The 26,287-nt window shown below is 36.8% G+C and overlaps 1 protein-coding gene across 1 annotated transcript in view; it reads left to right on the top strand.

The window, feature by feature from the left end:
- The window catches only part of LOC149803006 (uncharacterized), a 264,028-nt gene that overhangs the window by 159,970 nt on the left and 77,771 nt on the right, over positions 1-26,287 (top strand). The window contains exons 9-10 of the mRNA XM_089953867.1: positions 15,916-16,062; positions 21,899-22,039. Of these exons, the coding sequence (XP_089809993.1) occupies positions 15,916-16,062; positions 21,899-22,039 (288 nt within the window). The remainder of the gene's footprint in view (positions 1-15,915; positions 16,063-21,898; positions 22,040-26,287) is intronic.

Here is a 26,287-nt window from a genome sequence, read left to right as displayed (position 1 = left end):
TTCAAGTCATTGAGATGAGTGGTTATGTCAGACAGAAACGCCAACTCAGATTTCCACTTTTTATCCCGAAAAACTGTGGAGTCTTTTCCTTTGCTGTCCATAAATTGACAGATTTCCTCGATCAGCTGGAAAAATCTACTAAGAACTTTTCCCCGACTTAGCCACCGCACCTCTGTATGATAAGGCATGTCGCCCAACTCTGAGTCTATTTCCTGCAAAAAAGATTGAAATTGGGGGTGATTTAAACCTTTGGCTCTGATAAAGTTGACGGTTTGTGTTACAGTGCACATTACACCTTCCATGTTGAGGACTTTGCCACACAGCGATCCTTGGTGTATGATGCAGTGATATGCTATCAATTCACCAGTACAGTTCTCCTGCATCTTTAACCGCATCCTTCCAACTAGTCCACTTTTTTCGCCGCACATCGCCGGTGCTCCATCTGCTGTAAGTCCAACAAGTTTGTCCCAAGGCAGGTTCATGTTGGTTAAACTTTGACATACGTTGTCAAAAATGTCTTTTCCTGTCGTTGTCCCATGCATGAATTTCATGTCCAATATTTCTTCTGTAACATTCAAACTGGAGTCCACTCCACGGATGAAGATGCAGTGTCAGTCGTGTCATTACTTTCATCGACAGCAAGGGAGAATGCAACAAAGTCTTTGCCTTTTTCGATCAGCTGTGTTTTCACGTCAGTGGCCATCTCACAAACCCGATCAGCAACCGTATTTCTGATAAGGTTTACATTTGCAAACATCTGCTTTTTGTCTGAACACAAGACGTCACACACTTTCATCATGCAGTGCTTCAGAAACTCTCCTTCTGTAAATGGTCGGCCTGATTTTGCGATCTCCTCTGCCACAATAAAACTTGCTTTCACAGCAGCTTCAGTTTGTGATTTTGCTTTGGTGAAAAACGTCTGTGTGATGTTAGATTCCTCTTCAATTGTTCTACCTTCTGTAGCTTCTGCTCTGCATTCAGGCTTTTTAACATGTCTTGATGTTTAGTCTCGTAGTGCCATCTCAGATTATATTCCTTGATCACAGCCACATTATCTCCACAAATTAGACACACAGGTTTACCGCCAATATCAGTAAACATATATTCAGCCTCCCAGCGGCTTTGAAAGGCTCTGTTTTCAGAATCAACTTTTCTCTTGGCCATTTTAAGGCTAGCTTTGATTTAAAAAAAAAGATTGTGCGTCTACCGACAGACGCTTGATTGATATCACGTTAGCCGTAGCGGGAAAAGGTGATGTAATATCCGGGCACTACACTATTTTCATTTCTTATGCGCCAATCCAAAACGAGCAACTGAACGTTGCTAGGTTACTGTAACAATGAACATCCACTCACTACACAACTTTTATTTTTGCTTATTCTGATCGAAGCGAGAACGCTCTCAGGTAGCCTATCGTTCAGCAAGGCTGCTAATTAGGGAATTTGATTTGCACTTTATATCGCAGGGCCATGAAAAAATATTTTTGCCTAAAATTCTCTCTCGGGCTGGATATAATTGTACGCCGGTCAAGACCTCTCGGGCCTGATATAATTGTACGCCGGGCCTGATGTGGCCCACGGGCCTTGAGTTTGACACATATGAATTAGAGGGTCTTGGCTTCTAGAGGAGCAGCCTTTAGAAGGTCTTTACTGTGGTTAAGCCCACGAATAACTCTATGGCAGCATAGCACATACCAAGATGTCTGGCCACATGGTAATGCAGCTGGATTGAAAGAGGCTTCTGTGAGCATACTAAAGAAAGTAGCTGAGAATATGCCAGCATGCTAGGCTGTGGTTAAAAGTAAGCTGGATTTCTGCGCAATGGCATCAGTTGTTTTGATGGGAAGGCATGTCCAATCTCCTGTAGAAACAGCCACTTTGGCCGCATTTGGCATCCAAAGGAGGAGGTTGATATGCCACTTTGGGGAATTTATTTGGTAGATGGAAGAAGACAACAGGTTTTCACTATTGAGGGAGGAACAGTCCATCCTCAATGTTGTTGACCTATATTGGCCTTGTGAATACCTTTGTGATATTTCATCAGTCATGGATGAATTTGAGAAGTAAGTGTTCCGGTTGAGCTGGTACCCTGGAGATCTTTCCCAAAATGGAAAGGATTCTTATGGACAGATGGGGGCATAAGCCTGGGGGTAACAGACTATACCACGTTTTCCACATTATCAAAGGACCAGACCTCCTCTTCCTTATCCATCTGAGATGAGTTTGTTGGCCTGAGAGAATGTGTCATTGTGTCAGCTTTTGTCTAGAACTCCATGGAGGCAATGAGGAGAGATATAATGCATTGTCATCATCATAGTCGAGTCCCTTGCTGGAAGAAGTAAAGGAGCACTCTGTGCTACAGTCCCAGGCTCATCACGAGTTACAGAGGGGAGACGAGAATGTCTGTTTACCCTAGATGATGTATCACCTTAAGCCTTCTGAAAGGAAGCTGCCTGGTGATGAGGTGATGATAAGACATGAGCCACAGTATCAACTAAACTGAGTACAATGTCTATTAGCCCATGGCTGCATAATGGACCAAGACCTCAGAGTTGGAAGGTCCTACATCTCATGAAGGTTTGAAGGTATAATTGGGATCAGGGGAATACCGATGTGGGCCCTGTCCCTTGTCCAAGTCCTGTGTATAGACTGCGAATCCTTCACAGGGTAAGATGTCAAAATGTGGGAAAGGGGGAAGCTCTGTCCTTGTCCTGTCCCAATACATAGAGTCCCATCACTATGTGTATCATGGGTGTGGTGTTTTGCCTTCCGAACAGAAGGTTGGTAATACACTGGCAGAAGGACTATATCTGTTGTGGTGCTCTACCTTCCTCATTGGAGGGAGTAACCCCCTCATGGGGATGCTCAACTTTCCTAAAGGGAGGTTGCAGCCATGTGGTTAATATGCTCTGCCTCCTTCAAAGGAGGTTCCAACCAGCTATCGCTGTGGCCTATCTCCCTAACAGGGGGGCAGAAAATGCTATTGAGGTGCTCTACCTCCCTAACAGAAGGGCGCAACCCACTACCTTCTTGCTTAGTCTCCTGAATGGAAGGGCACAGCCCGCTATTGCATTGCTCTACCTCCCTAAAGGGAGGATGCAACCTGCTATCGTGTTGCTAAACCTCCATCACGGAAGAGTGCAACCTGGTGTCATGGTGCTCTACCTCCCTAATGGTAGGACGCACCCTATCCAAGTGCTGAACCTCCCTAATGGGAGTGCACAACATGCTAATGCAGTGCCCTACCTCCCTAATGGAGGGCAGCCCACTGTTGCAGTGCTCTACTTCCTGAACGGGATGGAGCAGTTCGCAGCTAGAGATGAGATAAATGTTCTTCGTCTCCTTGTATGGGGAAGTCGTTTCACTTCATGAATGGCTAAACCCTCCTTTGGGAGGGTATTCATCAGCCGCCAAAGATGTCTGTCCCAACACGTAAGACCTGGATGATATTCTTTTTTGCAAAATTCTATAAGAAATAGGGTGGGAAGGTTCCCTTGGACTTGATAAAAGATCAAATGTAATGATTTCTGTGCATGCACTTTGAATACTTGTGCAGTCTGTGTGTGTGTCCCAAGGGACCTTTTGGTGGACTCACTGCCCCACAGACTGTTCTGACTTTATCCTGTAATGAAGAAAACATGAATTCACTCATTGCTTGGAAACCACCTGGTTGTATGTAGTGTCATACCGCTTCCACTCGGTGTATGCACTAAGAACACTGTATGATGTTCCTGCAAAACTCTCCTCGTTATATGCAGTGTCATATCACGTGCGCTCCTCTGTATGCTCTAAGAGTACTGTATGTATGAAGTAAACAGTAGGGTTGACTTCGTGAAAAATTACCTGTTTTTCCATTTGAAAAACAAGATAATTCACCTATGAACTTGTTTATTAAAGCAACATTAAAATACACATGCATTGTCAACATGTAGCATGGGAAGAAAAAAAGAATACATGAATTTGAAGATAGAGGAAATATTTCTACAACATTAGGCTGGGCCTGTTTTTGTTTTCCGTACAACATATGGTCTTACCTGTACCAGTGTTTTATATATGCAAGGAAAATAGATTCCTCAAAGTAAGGCTGGGCCTGTTATTATTTCTTTAAAACACAAAGACTTGGCACTACCACATTGATTTCTATATATGTAAGGAATGTTTGTTCGTTGAAAAGATGGAACACGAGGTAGCCTCAGAAGCTGTATAAAGAGCTAAGTTCTAAAGAGGAAGAGGGTATGATACAATGTTCTTAGAAAATGGAACACCAAGACTCTATAATTAAAACTGAAGAAAAAGACTGCTGTTTACGGTAAGTTGCTACAGATGTAATTTCTCTGGTGACAGTTTTGGCAGACGTCTACACGTTATTGCATCCTTGAGAAAGATGACATAATATCAATCTGTTGCGTATAACCATGTGACAGAGTGGTGTGCAAAAAAAGAAGAATGGAGTGCAAAAGGTCATTCTGATTTATTCTCATCTCTGGGGCAGTGTGTATGCACATGAAACGGATGGTAAGTTTTCGGTGAAAAAATAGGGTAGCTGCACAATAGTGGAAGGATAATAATTACTGCTATTAAAATGTTGTTTTCACACAAAAAACTTGAATGATTTCTAGTCAGTGCTAAAGACCAGGGTGCCAGGTAGTTTTCTCTGATTATAATGGACCTGGAGATAACACGGGACTACTATGGACCTTCTGACCAAAATCACATCTGTGTATAACAGTCCAAGGTGAAGGAAAGAGAGTGAAGCTTAGTCTTAAATGTTCACTTCTGTTTCAAAACAACATTATTTAATGAACGTTGGTTGTGCCCAATATCGAGTGTGACCCTGCTATAACATGGTAGTTGGGGTCCATAGAACCCGACTGTGTTATAGACTGAACAGTGTTATAACCAACCAAGTGAGTTAGCTGAAGAATATGATACATTTACCTAAAATATGGCAGAATAGTGGTAATAAAAGTGGGCACAAAAATAAGTGCTTTTGATGAAATAAAGACAAAATAGTCGGAAAAAAACCCACTTGTATATTGACACCTTAGTGTGTATAGTCAATCTATAATCTGTCGAGTACTGTACTTGTTTATAATAAATCAATGAATTCGAGTATAGATCACATGTTATAAACTTCATGTATGACTCGCATCCCATTAGAAAGCACAAATAGCATGTATTTATATAAAAAATTCACTACATTTGTTGCAAGTAGCACATGGCTATGCTACATGTGCATGTACTTAAATTGACCTAGATTTTGGTCAGCTAGAGAAAGTAGCATTTTGCCGAGGCTACCTAAGAGATGAGGCTATTAATAGGGCAAAATCTCTTGAACAAATTAAAAAGTTCAACCTCTTTGGACGACACCCCATTTTCAGTTAACTTGACGGCCACATGTCTATTGTTTCAAGAGATTGAAAATTTGATTTGCATTTTATGCTGCCGTTGATAGAGATAGTAAGCATAATTTCTTTCCTGCAAAAATGAAAATTCCATGACACAATAAACACATTCCAGTCACTTTGGAAAATGCAACAATCAGTCAGTTTCCATTGGGTCTTTTTTAAGTGAGGAGTTGACTTCCTTTGATGAAAGGTTATTTGTTTTTATTGAAGACGGTAGTCGGCTTTCTTTGATGAAGGTTGCAGGTGTTATTAAAGTTACTGCTAAAGGACAGCTTTGGAGACGAAACAGTTATCAGTTTCTTATTGTGTCTTTGACATCAAATAATTGTAGAACATTGATTCAGACTGATTATTTTTCTTCATTTGTTTAGTGTTTATACAGAACGATCAGTGTTTCAAAGGTGATCAGTTTTCTTTGAAGTTTCACCTAAACTATTTTTTCTGGGTACATTTAAAAACAAAAGGAATTTGCTGTTGTTTGGTAGAATGTAATAGTTACTTTCCTTCCTTCAAAAAATGGTGTATTTGTAGCCAGTCCTGGGAGCATAAGTTGATGAACAAGTAGGTCTCTTTTGTTTTGTTTTCTTTTGTATGTGACATTTCTTTTGGGGGAGTAATGCTGCCTTCCAATTATGCATCAGAAAGTTTTAACAAATAGGCCAGATAATATGAGTGTTCTGAAGGATTTAATTGCGAGTCAAAAGAAGAGGAAATTTACTTACCATCCACATTTAGAGGTCTGTCAAAATTAATATAATAATTACTAGCAATCAGCGAAAAATTCTACACTATTTCATCCAAAAGATCCATTATGTGATGGGGTCTCGCCTAGTTGATCTCCGCTACCAGAAATGTTTTTAAAAAATCTGAGATCTCATACCATTCAGTACTCGGGCCAAATGTCAAGATAAGCGGATTATGATATAACATTGCTTTATTAAGATGTATGTCAATATGAACATAATTTGTTTATCTAACAATAAATAAATTTCAGATCATTTTTATATCAAGTTTTCAGCTTCCTTTCATGATGTATTAGAATTTCTTCATTCCAAACTCATGATTGTATATACAAGTTTATACAGTCAATATCGTTGTGGAAAAAAATTGCCAGATCATTTATTCTTTTGCCAGTACAGAATATACATTGCAATTTGCAATATTGGTGATTCCCAATGTGATCACTAACTAAATTTTGTACATGAACATGAAATTGCAGGATCCATGCCACGATCGTCTTATATTAGAATTGATACACAACCTCTTCCTCAAAAATGAGAATAAATTTTTAAACATTGCTTTTCATACTTTCAGGAAAGAAAAAAGTTTAGTATATGAGAAAAGTACATGTATATAAAATTTTGGAGCAATGCCACAACTATGTTATATCCGAATTCATATTATAACGGAGCATCCTATAGCGGGGTCACACTTTACCATTATTTGGTATGCTATTCCCCTTATATTGTGGTTCTGTACATATTGCAGTTCTCAATATAGCAGTTGTTTTAATGAGTGAGAGGTGTACATCCAGTATGGTTGTCACAGTGGTTAAGTTGTAAATATTGTTATTGCTGAAGAATATAGGAACTGTTCTGAACACTTAGTAGCTGAAACAAAATTAGAAACAGTCTTGTCTTTGATTCCTGAAAATTCATTTCTGTCAATGGTGCATCAGTCCTTTTTGTGAATAGTATGCATACAAAAGTTTGATTGGATAAATATTTCATGTCAAGGTCAACAATGCATTTAAAATTCCTTTAAAATTCTTTTAGTTATGAATGTTCATGATGACCTGGAATACTTCTGGCTTGTGAGGCAAGTGTTTTATGAGATGATTTGATATTTATTCATGAGTGATTGAAGAGAACTTAAGTAAAATTTAAATACTTGTATACAGACAGTGACTGAAAGTTTACTTAGAAAGGAGTCACAAAATCTTGTATTGTGCACACAAAAATAAGCTTAGCATAGATATTGTAAAAAATTGTTGAAAAATAGCAAGGCAGTTTAAAATTATTTTGGGAAATAATTTACTGTGTCCAAAGATGTACCGGAAATATAATTATAATAATAATGAGGACTTTGTACAGCGCCTAATCTTTAGAAGCTCTAAGCGCTTTACAACATTAGACAACACCTATAAGATAAAAAACATATATAATGATATGATTACAAACACAAACACCATGAAATTAGAAAACATAAAAAACATGCTGAGAATATTTCAGGTAGGAAACATTATTAGGTCTTTAAGTTTGTTCTTGCAGTCGAAATAAGTGAGTTTTGAGAGCACTCTTGAATGGGATCACTGTGTCTTTGTGTCTAAGTTCAGTGGGCAATTTATTCCACATTGCTAGGCCCTGGTATGCAAAAGAACGCTGTCCATATGACTTTGTTTTCATGGTGGGAATAATGAGTATACGATTGTCAGAAGAGGAGCGTAAGTATCTTGCTAGTGTGTACACATGGGTGAGGTCGGATAGGTATGTTGGACTAGAATCCGTCAGTGAAACATAGCACAGGGAGCAAATTTTGTGTTTGATTCTGGATCGAATGGATAGCCAGTGTAGGGTACAGAGCAGCGGGGAGGTGCGCTCTGATCATGGTACTCAAGTATGATCCGAGCAGCTGTGTTTTGAACTTTCTGAAGTTTTTGAAGTAGATATTGAGTATACGATTGTCAGAAGAGGAGTAAGTATCTTGCTGGTGTGTACACATGGGTGAGGTTGGATAGGTATGTTGGACTAGAGTCCAACAGTGAAACGTAGCACAGAGAACAAATTTTGTGTTTGATTCTGGATCGAATGGATAGCCAGTATAGGGTACAGAGCAGTGGGGAGGCGTGATCTGATCGTGGTACTCTAAGCATGATCTGAGCAGCTGTGTTTTGAAGTTTCTGGAGTAGATATTGAGATGAACCAGACAGAATTGAGTTACAATAGTCCAGTCTTGAAAGTACTAATGAACACACAAGTGTTTTAGTGGCATCAACTGAAAGATATTTGCAAATTGAGCTGATGTGTTTCAGCTCAAGATATGCAGCCCAGCATATGTTCATGACATGTTGGTGCAATGTGAGAGTACTGTCCAGAGTAACACCTAGGTTTCATACTGATTGTGTGAATTTAATGTTGGTGTTGCTGATATATATTGTTTGAGGTAAAGGATGTGAATGGGAAAGTCTTTGTGTTGTGATCAGAATGACCTCAGTTTTATCATCATTCATCTGCAGCTTGTTACATGTCATCCATGATGTCACATCAGAAGTGCACCTCTCTACACCTTGGATGGTAGCATCAACTTCATTTGGGTGGCTAGATTTGTATATTTGGGTGTCATCAGTGTACAATTGGTGAGTGACTGGATGATGATCTATGACACTTGAGAGTGGCTGAGTGTATAGAATGAAGAGAATAGGTCCAAGAACAGACCCCTGTGGAACACCACAACATAGATCAACTGGGCTGGAGTGTATTCCATTTGCCAGCATCTTTGGACGCCTCTACTCCATTCGCATGGAAGCACCTTTTGACACCTCTACAAGATTCGTATGGAAGCGCCTTTTGACGCCTGCTGTAAACATCAGCCATTTTGAGCTAGTTTTCGTAGTGCCACCTTCGGGAAAAACCCCCCTACTAGATACTACAGTCACTTCTGCGAATGACAATTATGTCAGATGATGTAGTTGCTATTTATGCACTGGTCGATATCTGCTATTTAAAGTAACTGGGTCATAGTCTCCACTCTCCAAAATGGCGGCCATGGATTTCATTCAGTACGTACAAAGTTTTCACGATTAGAATCACAACCACGAAAGATTCAATAAATTAGGTAAAGTCTCTGATATTGATGTAGGGAGCAATTAGTTTTTATAAATTATCAAATTCAGATGACTTAGTGATGTAGACGCATATGAAAACCTTGTTAATTTCGAGTATTGGAACTGGCAGCTATGGTTGGTCATGCGGCCTCACTGACATGATGGTGAACGAGTTCTCTCTTGTTTTTAAAGCACATAAAAAATTCTTCCGTGAAAAACAATTGTTCAGCTATAACAATTGGACTTTACACTTAAATTTTTCCACATATAATATATGTGTAGCAAAAATGTAAAATGGTTAAAACTGCTGTTAAACGTAACATACACTACATTGCTTAACAGTTCACAGGCAGGCCTATACGTATGCTGTCGACTAGATAACAGGTGTTCTATTTATAGCGTGCTGCACTTTGTCACTATGCTGTATGAGGTAAAGGGATATCATGGTCTATTGTGTCAAATGCTGCAGACAAATCAGGGAGGGTGAGGTCTGTAATCTTTCCGCTATCCAAAGCAGAGAGAATGTCATTCTAGACTGTGGCAAGGGCGATATGCAGATTGTACATTGCTAAAAAGTCTTTGAATTTAGATGAGATACAAGCTGGGATAGAAGAACCTTTTCTAAGATTTTTGATATGAATGGGAGATTAGAAACATTAGGTAGTTCTTTATATCATTATGGTCTAGTGTTGGTTTCTTCAGCAGAGGCTTTACAATGGCAGTTTTGAAAAATGATGGGAATTCCCCTGATGAGAGAGAGGTATTAATAACATCAGTTAGTGAAGGCAATACTAGATCTAAGCACTCAAGCAGCAGTGAGGTTGGAATTGGATCAAGTTCACATGACATTGGTGTACTCTTCATCAGGATTGTACTTACGAAATCCACAGAGACAAATGTTACTAATGGTTGCAGCTCAAATTTTGTATCCCAACTGTATGGTGACGACGAGTCAGTTGAAATTGTGGTGTCAAGCTTATCTCTAATGGTTTGTACTTTGTCACAGAAGAAATTTGCAAATATGTCCGGAAGGTCAGCTGGAGAGAAGGTAGTTTAAGTGGTGTAGATTTGTTCCTTGACATTAGCTTGTTAGTGTAGTGGGCTGATTTCGCTGCATGGACTATATTTGTGACATTCTTCTTAGTGGCTTCATAGATTTGCTTATGAATAGTGAGTCTGGTGGAAAGCCAAAGCCTCTCAGCTTTACGGCGGTTTCTTTTAGCAGTGCGAAGCTGGTCCCTAACACTGCTATACCATGGAGAACACTTTTGAATTGATACTCTGCACTTGGTACCTGGGTCATGTTTGTCGAGCAATGAACGCAAGCAGTTATCAAGTTGTTCTGCTGTAGGAGGTAAGCAGGTTGTTAAGTTTGCTTGGATGTCATGCCTTAGTTTGATTCTATTTATGATACGGAGGTTTCTCTTAGTAGCAGCTGAAGGTGTCGGGTTAAAGACTGATACGTCAAGATGGCATATAATGCAGAGGTGATCTGATGCAAGTTCATGGGATACCAGGGAGGACCGTAGAATGTTATCATTAGATCTATGGAGAATCCAGTCTAAAATGTGACCATGTTTATTAGTGGGTTGCTTAAATGACTGTTTGAGGTTGAAAACATTGATGGAATCTCGGAGTTTTGATCTGTTTGGGTTTCTGGGACTGTCATAGTGAAAGTTGAAATCTCCAAGAATAATCAGGTTACCACCTATGGAATTTCCATACTCCAGGAGATTCGGAAACTGCTCCAAAAAGAGAGATTCAGTCAGCTTGTTTTTTCTGCTAGGAGGAGGGTGGTATAGGCAGAAAAATGGACTGACCTTTGCTCCAGTGTGAGTGTGGTTTGGACTAGTTAAAACGATGTGTGGTCAAAATTGAATGTTGTGGTGTGGTTAAGACGTTTGATCATGGAGTTCTTTGTGAAGACAGCAATTCCACCTCTGTGAGAGTTACGGGGGAACAACTTGATGGAGTAACCAGTAGGTGTTAGATCTGCACACTTGGGCTCATCGCCTGACGTTTTTAGCCATGTTTCTGTCAGGAAAAAGACGTCAATATTCTGGTCGTTGATAAAATTAACTAATTCTGTGCGCACTTCCGGTGGTCCTAATGATTGGGCATTGAATAATGCAATACGCAGAGGTATCTCTTGGATAGTTGAGACAAAGGTTGACGAATTAATAGGGATTTGAATTAAGTTATCTAAATTAATGGATGAATTTTTAAATTGTTGAGCCGGAAAGGGCATAAGGGAGATAACTGGAATTCTTCCTGTTCTGCGCCGGCCAACTTTGAAACGTTTCTTTTTTCGCTTCTGTTTACATTAAGGTAATGATGAATGTAGTCCCAGTTCGTTTAGTCTAGAGCACAATGTAGTGTGGAGAGCCAAGGAGTGGTCATTTAAAGCAATTAATGAGGGTCCATCATAGCATAAACGGGTTGACTGGCGAGTATCATGTGATGGCAGTTTGTTTAAAAACAGGTGAAGTTGTAGCAATGGAGGAAGACAGCTGAGAAAAAGTCTAATTGTTTTCGTTTCTAAAACAAGGAGATGAAGAAACACATACGAACTGAACAACCAATACATAATGAACACAATAACGTAGACGAAGACAGACAACAAGCACAAATATCATGAAAACAGCACAAAAATTGGAACAGCTGCTTCAAGCTGGTTAAGCGATAGCGGCCATCTTGATAAGAAATAAAAAAATCCCCCCAAAAATCGTGTTTTAAAGTTCTAACAACAGCCAGGAAATAGATCAGTTTGAGCTTGTGTGTGTATGTGATTTGGATTTTTAACATAGCTTTATCATATTTTCAGTCATATGACTATGATGTCTGCAGTGTGACAGTTTATCATGATGTCTAGCACTGGGGGCATCATGCCGCAGACATGTAGCATGATGTTCCACACTGTCACATTATCCTGACACCAGGCCGACCAGTCCTAACAGTAACATCTTAATGCTGAACCCCAAGGGAGTCTGCTGTCAGTATAATTTTTAAGTCTTTGGTGTGACTTGGCTGGGGATCAAACTCATGATCTCCCGCATCCGAGGTGGATGCTTTATCCACTAGGCCACTATAGCAGTCTGGACCAATTTGAAAGCAATTTGATTACGCTTATTATGATATGAAAACTTTCAGTTTTGTATGAAAAAAAGTGTGCTGATCCAATATGGTTGCAGTTACCAAGAACAAAGAAGGTTTACATGATTTCTTCTTGAAATGCACTCAAGAGAATGGAACTTCATTTGAGAGATAGCATCCAGGGATAATGTGCTTTCTGTTTTGTATAAACGTATGTTCTGACATCACAAGTGATTTCAGTAGTAGAAAAAGGAGAAGAAAAAGAGAAACATTTCTCAAAAATGAATCAAGAGCATTATACTAGATGTGAGAGCAATTTGTATGAATGAAGTCAATCTGCCATAAATTTTGGATGCCATTATTGAGAATAGAAAAAGCAGCAGAATCTTCTCCAGTTACCACATCAAAGTAGTTATGTTTTATAACAAGTTTTCATTGGATGATTTGGACCATTAGAAGATATAGAATAGGAAAGCCTAAAATTAATCCAAGAGTTAAATTGTGTGTTTTCTAAGAATTCCATATGTGACTTAGTATGCAGAACCTACAACTTAAGAATATTTGGTACAGATTTTCGAGCATTTTTAAAACAAATGAAGAGTCTACCCCCTTAATTAATCTACTGTAGACTGCGCATTATTTATATCAGCTGTAGTATTGCCCGATTAAAGCAATGACTCTTATTCCAGCAAAATTACAAATGCCAACCATTCCATCTCCATAAAATAAGAAATGCTTTCTTCCTAATGAGACCAAGTAATAGCTATGTTTGCGTGTGCCGAGTTCAAGTAGTCAAGCTGCTGGCTGCTTCAGCATGGAGGAGAGTATTTTACTGGACAAATCAAAGAAGGTTTACATCTTTGGTTGGTGGAAAACCTATTGCAGAGGGCAGCATTGTGTGGGAAATGATAGGACATCTTGAAATGCAATCATGAACAAAAAAAAGCAATGGAAAATGTGGAAAACGAAAAAACACAAAAGCCTAAGGAGTCCTTAGTGTAGGAGGGTAAAAAATAGTCGGGGAAGAAAAGAAATTGACTCTTCCTAAGAAGATCAGGCAGATTATGTTAATGTGGTTGATACATTGGGCAAGCAGGTAATTTCAGTAGTTAACTTGGGGTGAAATGTAAGAATTGTCCTAAGTTTACTATTTGATACACCATCCAGAATTCTATTCTGTGAAATAAAATTGTAGAAATTTGAAGAGAGATTATAGTAAAAGTTACACAGTCATGGAGGCGCACAGCACTGATAATTTCAGAAATGGATCTCATTTTTTAGAATTTGATTAATTCGCATACACCACTCCCTCGATAACTCGCGCCCTGATAACTCGCGAACCCGCTTATAACATGGTGTCAGGTGTGGATCCCATTTTTTAAACCCGAAAATACCCCAAAAATGTATCCCTATTTGTTGAACTTGAAGAAAATCACGGTCAAAATTGGTAATGGAAACTTTGATGTATCGCTCGTTTTATCGTTGAAAATGGTAGATATGACCTGGAAATTTTAATCAACACTATGAAACATCAAATTTAAAAATAACTCATAATTTTTTACATTCTCATTCCAAATGACATTCCTAGTACACTGCAATTAACGATATGTAAGGAAATTTCGATCAATGAAAATGTCACTTACGCTGAGTGAAGGCAGTACTTTAATAAATAAATACAAATTAAATAATTTTCTTATCAATTGAAATTTGTGTTTAGTTCCATCTTTTAGTTCCTTTTAAGTGTAATCGTCATAAGTGTAATGTGTCGTTTTGTAATTAAACGTAAAATGCGTCAATCTACCGTAACAGCTATGTCCGCGAGCATTTCTCTGAGAACCTAATTAAGTGCCGACCGTGTTTTGATAACTGACTTCCGGAAGTATTTGTTGTATTGTTGCACTGAATTAAAAGCTGGCCTCCTTTATATTATCATGTTAATTATGTCTTTTGAATAAAAAAAGTGGAATAAAAGAAAAGTTAAAAGGCACAAAAATCGGACTAACTTAAAATCTAGTGGCCTCGGTTGTATGTCGGGTGAACTCACTTCATTTGATCAATCGAACACTGTAATAAACATTATTGTGTATGTAACAGAAACTACCTTAAATTAACTGACTCTTTCATAACTGTGATCAAAGATAGCAAGGCAGCAAAGCGAAATGAATACTTAGTAAAATAAAGAGCTTGATTTCACAGACACAGACCATTGTAGGCAAGCGAGTTTTAGAGAATTCTTGAACTGGCATTTAAAGATATCCTCAAGGATGATAAGAAGTTTTATTATTATTTGAAATGAAATCACGACATTAACAGTGTACTAATTGAACAACAAATAATTGAGTTTTGATTTAGATGTGTCACAAAATAAATGTCGTGTATTTTTGAAAAAAAAAGGAATCTTGTTTGGTGGTGTATCAACAGTTAGTTTAGTTCCCAAATTGTGGACTACCGATTTGGCAAGATACCATTAAATACCAGTACCGGAACCAGACTCATCAAGAAAACAAAAAGCAGTGATGTAATACACAGATTTTTCGCATACACATGATGGTTGTTCAAACCAGTTGGAACGATCTTTCATATGTTGGATATTTTGAGAAAAAAAATGTTATTTAAACAGAATAAGGAACAACTTCATTAGGAAATGCGCATTATTAAAAATTATTATCGACGTGATTGTAAAATGAGGATTCAGGCATTAAACAGCCCAGTTCCCTAACGCCGCACCCCCCCTCGATGTCAAAGTAATTTCTTTTCAATTTTTGGAGGTCCCTCGGTAACTCGCGCCTCGCTTATAGTGCGGTCTATGTTTGTGGACCCCGTTGTGCACGAGTTATTGAGGGAGAGGTGTACTTTGAAATGGCAATTACTGATTTTATTTGGACCCACAAGCTTCCATATTCCTTTTTAAGGTCATGGGTGTGATCCAGTACATGTCGTGCACTTTGATGTCGGAATGAAAGCTATGCATACTGATGAATAAATTCATATTTCTATTATATTGATTGTATTCAACATAATCTTTTTCTGACCCAGTTTATTACCTGGTCACCATTATAAATGTCCACAGCAATTGACAATTTTTGTCTGAAACTTTTTTTTTGTGACAGATGTAGAGCATTCATTAATGAGGATTGAATAGACTTTGGTTGAACAAAATTAGTATTAAATTTAAGACAACTATTTATATTGAATTTAAGATGGTTATATGCACATACATAAACTGTATGACTTTTATAATGCTCATTCCACAAGGACATATTGCTCAAAGTAAGGAATAATGTTGTTTCATTTCAGGTTTCATTTGGTCCACATTATTCTATTAATTCTTATCATATACTCTTTATGCTGTTATGCTTAATATATCCTGAGACCTATGAGAGAAGAGTTTGATGTGAATATATTACCCTCATAAATAAAAGATGTTATTCTTCTTATTTTGTCATCTTCTTGTAACTTCCTCCTTTGTTAAGATAGGTTTTGCATGATGTATTTCATATTGATGTTGATCTGGTTTGGTTCATGATCTTTAAAAATTGGCTGCTTTTCCTAATCTTGTTATTATTTCTCTTTTTCTTTTTTTTCTTTCTAGAGTGTCCACCAGGAAAATGGGGGTCAAATTGCCCTAATCGATGCGGAATGTGTCTGAATGATGCTATTTGCAGCAGAGTAGATGGAATCTGTCCTAAATCACTTTGTGTTAGTGGGTTTAATGAAAGTGATGCAACATGCTGGACAAGTAAGTGATATTTGTTATTTGAAAATGTCTAAATTATTCCTGTTTTGTCTGCAGATAAAGGGACAAAATCCTGATAGGATTTTAATAGAAGTAATATATTTTCTGCTTAATATTGCTAAATTTTCCTGGAACTTTTTATTTCTACAAGAGCATTATTCCCCCTTACAATTAGTAATTGGAGTTCTAGAATAAAAAGTGACACAATCCTCAGTCTGGTACCTTGGTCCACTATCATATGTTCTTTCTTTTCTGGAGTTAGTTTATGAATTTATAAATTTGTCTCTTGGGCACTCATCAGCATCTAATTTGTGTGATTGCAGTGGTATTGTCAGTATTATCATTTTCCTAGCTCTTTGACAGACTAGATGCGCTTATGTGATGGCCTGTCAGCTGTCACTTATCCATACACTAGCACAGATTTCTTATTTCTGCCCCTTCTAAACTACTTTGAGGATTGCAATGAAACTTTACATACAGATTTATCCAATGATACTGTTTGATTTTGATGGACCTAAATGAAATTGGTACCACTGTCACCTTAAAAATATCTTTTAAAGTTGGATTTTCAGCAGGATGACTTGTTATAGTGTCTTGTTGGTCCCAGATTAAAATAGTACATATGTGACATTCAGTATGACCACCATGGTTGCCTTCTTGAAAACCTTGTCTTCTCTGCTCTTAAGTGGTAAGTTTTTTTTATTTGGAATTTTCTTCTGATGTGTAGTGTGTCCTAACTGGAAATGATACTAACTGTCACTGAATATGATCACCATGTTGGTGATCATGAATATATAGTTATCTCTACTCCTCCCAAATTGATAGGTTTATGAACATTGGGTTTTCACCATAGACTGTTATGTTACCAAGTGATCATAAATGAAAATGGTTGCAACTGACATCTGGTATGCCTGCCACGATGACTCTCTTGAAAATCTTGTTGTCACTACTCCCTCTAATGGTTGGTCATCCCTTGGGATTTTAACCAAAATACTTCGAGTGATGTCTGCTTTGTCCAACATGAAAATCATGCCAATCTGACATCCAGTATGTCAGTAATAGCAGCTAATTTGAATATATTTCACTGAATAATATCAGAGATAGTTTCAGCACTCAACAGCTTACAGGAAGAAATGTTCTTACATTGATATCAGTCACTAGAATGACAGTCCCTTCAAGGTACATTTGTTTGTGTTTCTTTTTTTCTGCCCTGTTGCATAATATATTTTCATTTGTCTGTATCCAGTGTCGTTGATTGTGAAGGTTTTTGATAATTCACTAGCAAAGCATCACCACCTTACTAGTAACCAGTTTCAGGTGAAGTTAATCCTACCCTTTAGTTGTTCCAATTCTTTGCTGTATTTACATATTTCCTTTTAGCCTTCACTAATGCCTCAAGGTTCTGGCAAATATGGGTATAAAAATTTAGCATGGGTCATTCACACCACCTGCGTCACATGGTGTCATGAGAGATAACAAAGGTGGTGTGGCCCATGGGTCATATAAAATGCCCTCATGGCAGCCTCAGGGTGGTTTGATTTTGAGACCCCAGGTGTACAGCATGTGTAATAATAATAATAATAATACTAATAAAGACTTTATTTAGAGAAGGTAACTCAATTAGTTACAGAACTAATCTACCTTGAGGCCTTCTGTCTGTGTACAATATATACATTATATACAACATGATGTGAAGAGACGGGCTTGACATTAAATAATTAAGTAATTTTAAAATTCAAAGTATCAAGCCTGGAACATATGCACAGGCATCAGCAAAAACATAAACATATATAAAACATAAAATATAATCCTGCATTGAAAAATTCAGCTATGAAATTGATGTAAAATTACAGAAAAGTTGGCAGTATTTTTTATACTAGAACTGTTCAATTTTCTAAAGATTTCATCCATTTAAGACATTGATTGTGAAAAGATGAAATGCTAGGAGCCTGCCTTATGTCACTGGGAATGTTGTTCCATACCAGTGGACCAGTATACTGAAAACCTTTTTTTAAACAATTCCTTCTTTGTTCTTGGTATAATGTAATTTTTTCTTCTTATGAACCTTAAATTTGGAGTGCCATCAGCATCTCTTTGGTGAAAGATATTGCTTAGATAGACAGGGATGTCTTGTCTGGATACTTTATACATCAATTTGGCCTTTCTAAGAAATATTCTTTCCTGTATTGTTAAAAGCTTTATATTATTCATTGCATCCTGAAAATTGGCTATACTTCGATCTAGAATTAAATGGCAAGCCCTTTTTGGTGTCTTAAAAGTGTTATGTTTGAATTAGAGGTATTACCTGAAATTACATTACAGTAGTCCAGATATGGCTGAATATAACTTTTATAAAAGATGACCCTGTACTGAAGAGGAATGTATGTTTTTATTTTCCTCAGTAGCCAAAGATAAGAATTAACCTTTTTTGAAATGTGTTTAATGTGAATAGACCAAGTAAGATTGTCATCCACGAATACACCAAGAATTCTATCTTGAGAGGTCATATTGAGGCTCACATTATCAAATAGAACCTATTAGTTTGTCGTTATACATGGGTGTTGATTGATTTGTTGTTTGTGGACCAATGAGGTTTGGGACTTTGTAGAAAGCTGCAAGGGTTAATGCACCGAATGAAGCTTCAGTCCTTATCTTCCTCTTCTAAGGAGGATCCTGTTTGTTTCCAGAATGGGGCTGCAGCACTTCTTGGAGTAATGATGTCACTGTGGCAGCATTACAGCTGTTGTCTGCATTAATTCTGTCACTTCCTGGTGTATGAAAGTCAACTTGCTCAATAAAAGAGTTTACTAGCCCACTTCCTGGTGTATAGAAGTTTTCAGACTTAGTGGAAGAGGTTGCTATCTCCTGGTACATGATTTTATCTAATGTTTTGAATTTGTAGTCATGGCTGTAAATTGAATTGATTATCTTCAGTTAGACTTTGCCTACATGACTAGGGTCTCTTTTTGGAATATTAAGAGCGTAAAATTACATAGGATCTATAAATGGATACTTCCACATGTGTTGCCAGTTGCTAATAATAATCGTAATAAGAAGACTTTTTGACAAATGTTTGGTTAATTTGTTATTGGCTGGTGGGTTTGGATAGTACTAGAAGAATGAAGTAATTTCCCATTATATGAGATGGGTCGCATGAATAGGTATTTCAGAATATATTTTTAATGAATGATCTGTCACATGAAGGTTTCTTGTGTGTGAAATATAGTTGTAATAGAAGGTGTATATATAAGGAGAGACCTAAGCAGTCAGAGTCCATCCTATTTTGATGGCATTTGTATTGTGTTACTTTTGTAACATCAAGTCTGCAGACATATTTTTTGTTATTTGGACTGTTCAGTGGAAATTGAAAATGCTTGTTTTTTTGACTATATTATTATTCTGGAACTATTGTGAATCATTCAGAGGAGTTTTGCATGATGCCATTTTGAGAACATAATGATTCTTTACATTATTTTCTTTGCGTCCGTGAAGAGAAGTATTGTCTATACTTTTTCAGTGGAAAATGGTTGTTTATGGTCCATTGGTAACTATGATTTGGTTTGTCTTACCAGGTTTTCTGGCTCAGAATTACTTGTCCTTGCTCATGTTAAGATTTCAATGTCTCTATCATGTCCGTGCTCTGCATGATCAAAATAGGTTCTTTTGCCAAAGTTGGGCCTTCAGGTTTTATTTTGTCTTCCACCAAAAGGAGAAACAAGGATGAGAATCTGCTCTTTCTCCCTCTTGCAGGTTTCACCAATTTGATAAGCAGCCACCATTTCTTAATGGATTGTGATCACTATCACAAGATCTTATCATTCTCTCACCAAGAGGAATTTATTTTTCATGAAATTAATGCCTATTTTGGGGGTTTTGCAAATCACTTTTCGTTGGAGGATGCTTATGTGAGTCACTTACTGGTGAGTTTGCTCTACTTTTCCATCCTTATTGTTGAGCATAGGAATAGCAGAATGAAGGTATTTACTCCTTTGGTCCAGTTTTGACAATAAAATATGGCCAAAATAGTTATCAGCCATCAGTAGGAAATGCTGAATAGGAAGAAAAATTTTGTTTTCTTGTACCAATTATTGAGGCCATTAGCCTTCTTCCTAACTAGTGAAATCAGCTATGCAGTAGTAGCACTTAATGTGTTACTGCTATGAAAATGTAGGTATTTGGTTTGTAATTCTAATATTGTGACACATAAATGCTGCTACTGTGATGATATTTCCATCCTCCCTCCTGGCTCTGATACCCTGTAGTCTCAGTCGAGGTCAAAAGAGGATGATGTTCCATATGTTGCCTGTGACTAAGGAATTGGACTCTGATCAAGTTCTTATCAGTTCTGCATCTCCAATTACCATTTGAGGAGGGAATATTTAGGTTTGATATTCTGAAAATGAAATCAGTGCAATAATAGCAGGTAGATATTGCATAGTTAATGGGGGGGGGGGTTTCCCTCAAAAAGGAATGCATACTTGTTATCATGAAAGGTGTGTTGAATACCTCAGTGGTTATGATATCTTCAAGGTGAATGTCACTGCTCAACTTTCCCCTCAATTTAAAATTTTGGTTGGGATTTCTTCTCTTGGAGATGGATTGTCTTTTCCAATATATTCATAGTGAATAAAGGCTATACATGGTACGTATTTTAAATGGTTTAATAGATTACTTAACCCTTTACCTCATGCAAGCATCTTTGGATACCTCTACTCTATTCGCATGGAAGTGCCTTTTGTCGCCTCTACTCTGTTCGCATGGGAGCGCCTTTTGACAACTGCTGTAAACATCAGCCATTTTAAGCCGGTTTTCGTAGCTCCACCTTCGGGGAAAACCCCCTATTAGATACTACATTCATTTCTGCAAATGACAATTGCTTCAGATCACGTGGTCACTGTTTATGCACTGGTCGATATCTGCGATTTAAAGTAACTGGGTCGTAATCTTCACTCTCCAAAATGGCAGTTGCGGATTTCATTCAGTACTTACAAAGTTTTCACAATTAGAATCACAGCTATGAAAGATTCAATAACTTAGGTAAAGGCTCTGATATTGATGTAGGCAGCAATTACTTTTTATAAATTATCAAATTTAGATGACTTGGTGATGTAGAAGCAGACGAAAAACTTGTAAATTTCGAGTATGAGAAATGGCAGCTACGGTTGGTAACGTGGCCTCACTGACATGGCGGTGAATGAGTTCTCTCAAGATTTTAAAGCACATAAAAAATTCTTCTGTGAAAAATAATTACACAGCTATAACAATCAGACTTTACTGTTAAATTTTTCCACACATAATAGATGTGTACCAAAAATGTAAAATGGTTAAAGTTGCTGTTAAATGTAATATACACTACATTGCTTAACAGTTAACAGGCAGGCCTATGCGTATGGAGTCGAATAGGTAACAGGTGTTCTATTTATATCGTGCTGCACTTTGTAACTGTGCTCTATGAGGTAAAGGGTTAAGGTGATGATGAGACATCAGATATTTATAATGATCATATGCAAGAAAATGATGATGTAATGGGTAAGCTTGAGGATGGTGAGATTTAGAATCATATATTTAGGTTGTATAAGTTTTACTCTGACCCAAATTTTGTGCAAATGGCTCTTGATTTACAAACTAGTATCCATAACATGCTCTTTTTTCTGAAGCAGTTGCTTAGTTGCAAAGGTTTGAGTTCTTTTTTTATGAATAACGAATATATTGTTCTTTGCATTTGAAATTTAATTTTTTTCATCAGTTAATTCCCCTTTATATACATAGCTTTTCCATTGTATCGAATCATTTACAGAATTGTCTGAAATTTATTAGAATTTATTTTTCTTTATACTAGAATGTGCTGTAGGGACATATGGTTACAATTGTGCAGAACGTTGTGGCAGCTGTTTGAGTGGACCATGTAATGAGACTTCAGGTTTATGCCCCACTAATCAGTGTAACCCAGGATGGGTCTATGATGAATATTGCAAAACACGTAAGTTAATGCAAAATTTGAAGAGCTTGTATTTTATCTTAAGTTGCATACATGTTGTAATTAAGATAATTTGCATTATATTGTTATTCAGATGTTTTTAGGCTTTTGAGGCTTGTCTCGGTTATGCTACCAAAATTTTCAAATGATGTTCATTTGAAAACCTCCAATGATTTACCATATATACTCGCATATAAGCTGAATAATTTAGGAAAAAATAAATGCATGAAAGAAGGGAAGGGGTCAGCATATCCATCGACCAAAGCATAAACTTGAAAGTTTTAAAGTTTTTTTGGACTACCTTAATTGGTTGTAAATCATCAGACTTATAGGCATGTAAAAATTAAAAATAAATTTTTCAGGTCTCAACACTTAACTGTTATAAACTACTATGATTGCTTTTGATAATATTGACATTTGCATATTTTTTTATTTCTTCAACACATAATTAAATAAAGGTAAATAATGACTTCATAATTCACAGGCCGGTTTACCTGGGAGTGAAGGCTGTACTATAATGTACATGTACAGTACTTACACAGTGCAAATTGTGCTTAGCGTCACTTTAATCCTTGTTTATTCCCAAACATATTAGATGCAGATTATGATTTATTCATTGCTTCAACCAAACTGCATTCTTATTCATTGCTTCAGCCAAATTGCATTCTTTCAGATAACATTTCTCCTAGTCATTAAGAGCTTTTTCTTGTACGTTGAGCCATGTGCTCACAAGTTACTAGTTTTTAATGATATAAGTGATTCTGCAAATTGAGGTAATCTTTATGAAAAGGTACAAACATTTAATTATACAAGGCACATAACCACATGCTCGTGAAAGAATGGTATCAAGAAAGAATAATATTCTGAATATTGATCAACTAAGATCATCCTCAATCTATTTTTGTTTTGTGTTTTGGCTGAACAAAATCATAATTTTCCCCACATTGGAAAGCTAGACATCTTCTTTGTTTATAATTGGCAGGTTTGTCATTAGTTTTCCACTTAATTGTTAAAACCGTGTAACTGGCAGAGGTTAAGAGGGAATTTTGACTGGTGGCTATACCAGTACTTTGATATGTAATTACCTTTCACTCGAAAATATTAGAATCAGACCTGCCAACTCTTATGATTTTGCTGTAAGTCTTAGGAAAATTACCTTTAACCCTTTAATCACTAAGTAACTTTGGGGGCATAGAGTCCTCAACACTAAGTAACTTTGGAATTGTAAAGCAAAATGACTTGTGGATTTTGAAATAACATAACTTTGCCAATTTTAAAGATATCTGGCTGGATTTGGTGTCAAAATCAAGGTTATAAATCAAATTTTATGACTAACTGACTAAAATGTGCATATCTATTACTACTGTTAAAATACAGGTGCAAACAGGTAACACAACAGGTAAAATACAACTAATTTTCTATTTACCTCTTAGAAAACTTAGAAAGTTCCCAAAACTTGTTCAATTGACCCTAGATGTACTCATGAATAACTCCAGTAGCAACACAAGTCTTTCTTTCAGGTATATGACAGGTAGAAATTAAAATTCCATAAAATGCCTTAATTTCATCCAAGGTAAGATCTGTCCACACACCTGTATCACCTCTGGCACGTTTGATCGTCACATTCAAATCCGTTAGACGGACAATGTTTCCAAAAACTTCATCTGAATAGAATATTTGAAAATATTCCAAAACTTTCCTGCAGCCATTTAACACTCAGGTGTGCCAACTCTCTCAGAAAACTGAAACAAATCTCTTTGGTTTTCCAACTTCGTCCAAACAAAATTATGTGGAGCGTACACTTCCTCCGGTTCAAAACCTTCAAAGTCCTCTTCATCGTCATCACTGTCACCCACAAGGGCATTCTATTGCCTCTACAGACGCCTTCTCTCATTTTCATCCAACTTTACTAGGTCGAAATTGGTAAAATCCTCTGATAATTTAAAATGTAACACTTCACTAACTTTCTTCGAATTCTGCCATTTTTGATACAAATTTCACCATTCAGAAAACTCGTTAAAAGTGCCTGCAAGCTAAACTCACGAGATAATCCAAATATAATATCTACATTACAAGTAGGAAGTTATTAGAGGTACCCCAAAATTGATATAGTTGGGTACTATAACATTAGAGAAGAACACTGCCCCAGACCAGTAAAGCGGTCCATAGTGTTTATGGACTTACTTTCCCTGGACCGGAAAACCGGTCCATAGTGATGAAAAGGTTAAAATATGGACTCATGGCATACAAGCTAAAACTACAGAAAAATGATTGTTGCCAAAAAAATCCATATAATTGATGAATAAAAGATGAGAAGGTCTCTGTTATGTTTATTAGACATTATGTGCCAATTTGAGTATGTCTCGTGGCGGGAGATATGATTGCCATCATCATATGATATGAATAAAGAATTTCCAAGAATGATGTCAAGCTGAGAGATAGCAACATGCCATTTAGTTGAATAGGGTTTGGAAATAAAGTTTGTGCAACAGTACTAGCGGTAAATAAGGTCTGTGAGTACTTTACAAACTTTTCAGTTAAACATAATGTTATCATCCCTGTGTCAAACGTTTATTTATGTTTTCCAACTTTAAAATAGCAGTTATTAATATTTTTTTACACCTTACTGAAAACTGGTCAATCTTATGGAGAAAAATCAACTGCCTTACTGAGACGGACTCTTTGGGATTGGGAGGTCTGTAGTATGAATACCATAATTTTGTGAAACGGTGTGCAAGGCTGCCTACATCAAAGCAAATTAGAACTGTTTTTTACGGTATAATTTTTGGTGGAATATTTCTGAAACTTCATTGTTGTATTTTGGATACATCATTAAAGTTTAGTGCAGTTGTACCATGATTCCAATCCAAGGGATGTACTTCATTCAATAGAATTTACTTTATTCAGCGCATGTTCAGACCTAAAATGTACATGTGGTGGCACCATAAATGTTAATACCCTCACTAACCTAAATGCGAGCGTTGATCCATACCAATAGTTTTCCGTTGTTGATATACTGGGATAACATTTCTTAATGCATGCATCTTGTGATGTTGTCTCAAACTTTGGGTTGGCATATACATGGATCATGCATTTGTGGTTTAAAATCTCAGTCTGTACTCTGTATTCATACTGTCTCCCATTAGTGCAAAGTAAAACATGAGCAAAGAGAGTACCTCTCTTGCAAGCATTTGGGTGAAAATGCAAATTTATGAACGTGAGATGAAAGGCTTATGATAAATAATAGCGATGTATTAATTTTTGTCCGTACTTTGACAATGTTCTCATTGAAAATCATTCTGTGTTTTTTAAGGAGTCATTCATTTGCAGACATTCGGATCGATATTATTTTGACCAAAAAAGTTTAAATTTGACACTGTACAAGGATGCTTCTGATATCGATTGTTTTCAAAGAGAGGGAGAGAAATTCTTCAATCAGGCATCCAGTTTGGCTATTCTTGTTTTTATTGCTTCTCCTGAAGGAAAGATTATATGAAGATGGATTATCACTGAAAGACTTCTTATGATGTTTAGATGATTTTCAATGAAAAGAGTATCAGTTTGACCTCTAATTTGGCTGTCACAATTGCCATCTTGGAAATCTTGTTATGACTACTTCATTATAGCTGGTGACTTCAACATGATACTTTCCGTTAAAGACTAATGTCTTTTTATTGGTGTTGAATGGAAATTTTACAAAATCTGATATCAAATATGGCCTCATTGGCAAACATCTTGAAAAATTGTATTGTTACTTCTTAATATGGAAAGTCATATTAATAAAGTTTTCACAAGAAGTTAGTTATAAATTAAAATGGTGCCAAATGCGATGTCCAGTATGTCTGCTTTGATGGTTGTTTTGAAAATCTTGTAATTGCTACTCTTAGATAGAAAGTTATTTTGATAGTGGTTTTTGTCAGAAGAATTTCTTGTGGTGTGTAGTTGGTCCTAAATGAAAACTACCAATCAATATGGCTACCACATGTTTATGTGGTTGTTGGTTTTTATTGTTGTTTTTTAATGATTTTTGTTGTTTTTTTTAATGTTTTAACTAAACGACTTAGAATAATGTCTGTTTGAACCTAGATGATAATGGTGCCAATTTGATATCCAGTATGGCCAACACAGGAGTTAATTAGAAAAATTTTCTTTGCTGAAGAATAGCATAGATATTTTAAAAATAAAGCAGTGAAATGGAAGAAATAGTCTTGTCATGAACTCCTGGAAATTATTTGTGGACCATAGAGTGTC

The sequence above is a fragment of the Sinohyriopsis cumingii genome, chromosome 3 (genome assembly GCF_028554795.1).
Source record: "Sinohyriopsis cumingii isolate HCF-2022 chromosome 3, ASM2855479v2, whole genome shotgun sequence".
Taxonomy (NCBI): Eukaryota; Metazoa; Mollusca; class Bivalvia; order Unionida; family Unionidae; genus Sinohyriopsis; species Sinohyriopsis cumingii.
The sequence above is the reverse complement of the archived record's forward strand: the minus strand, read 5'-3'. Positions and strand labels throughout refer to the sequence as shown.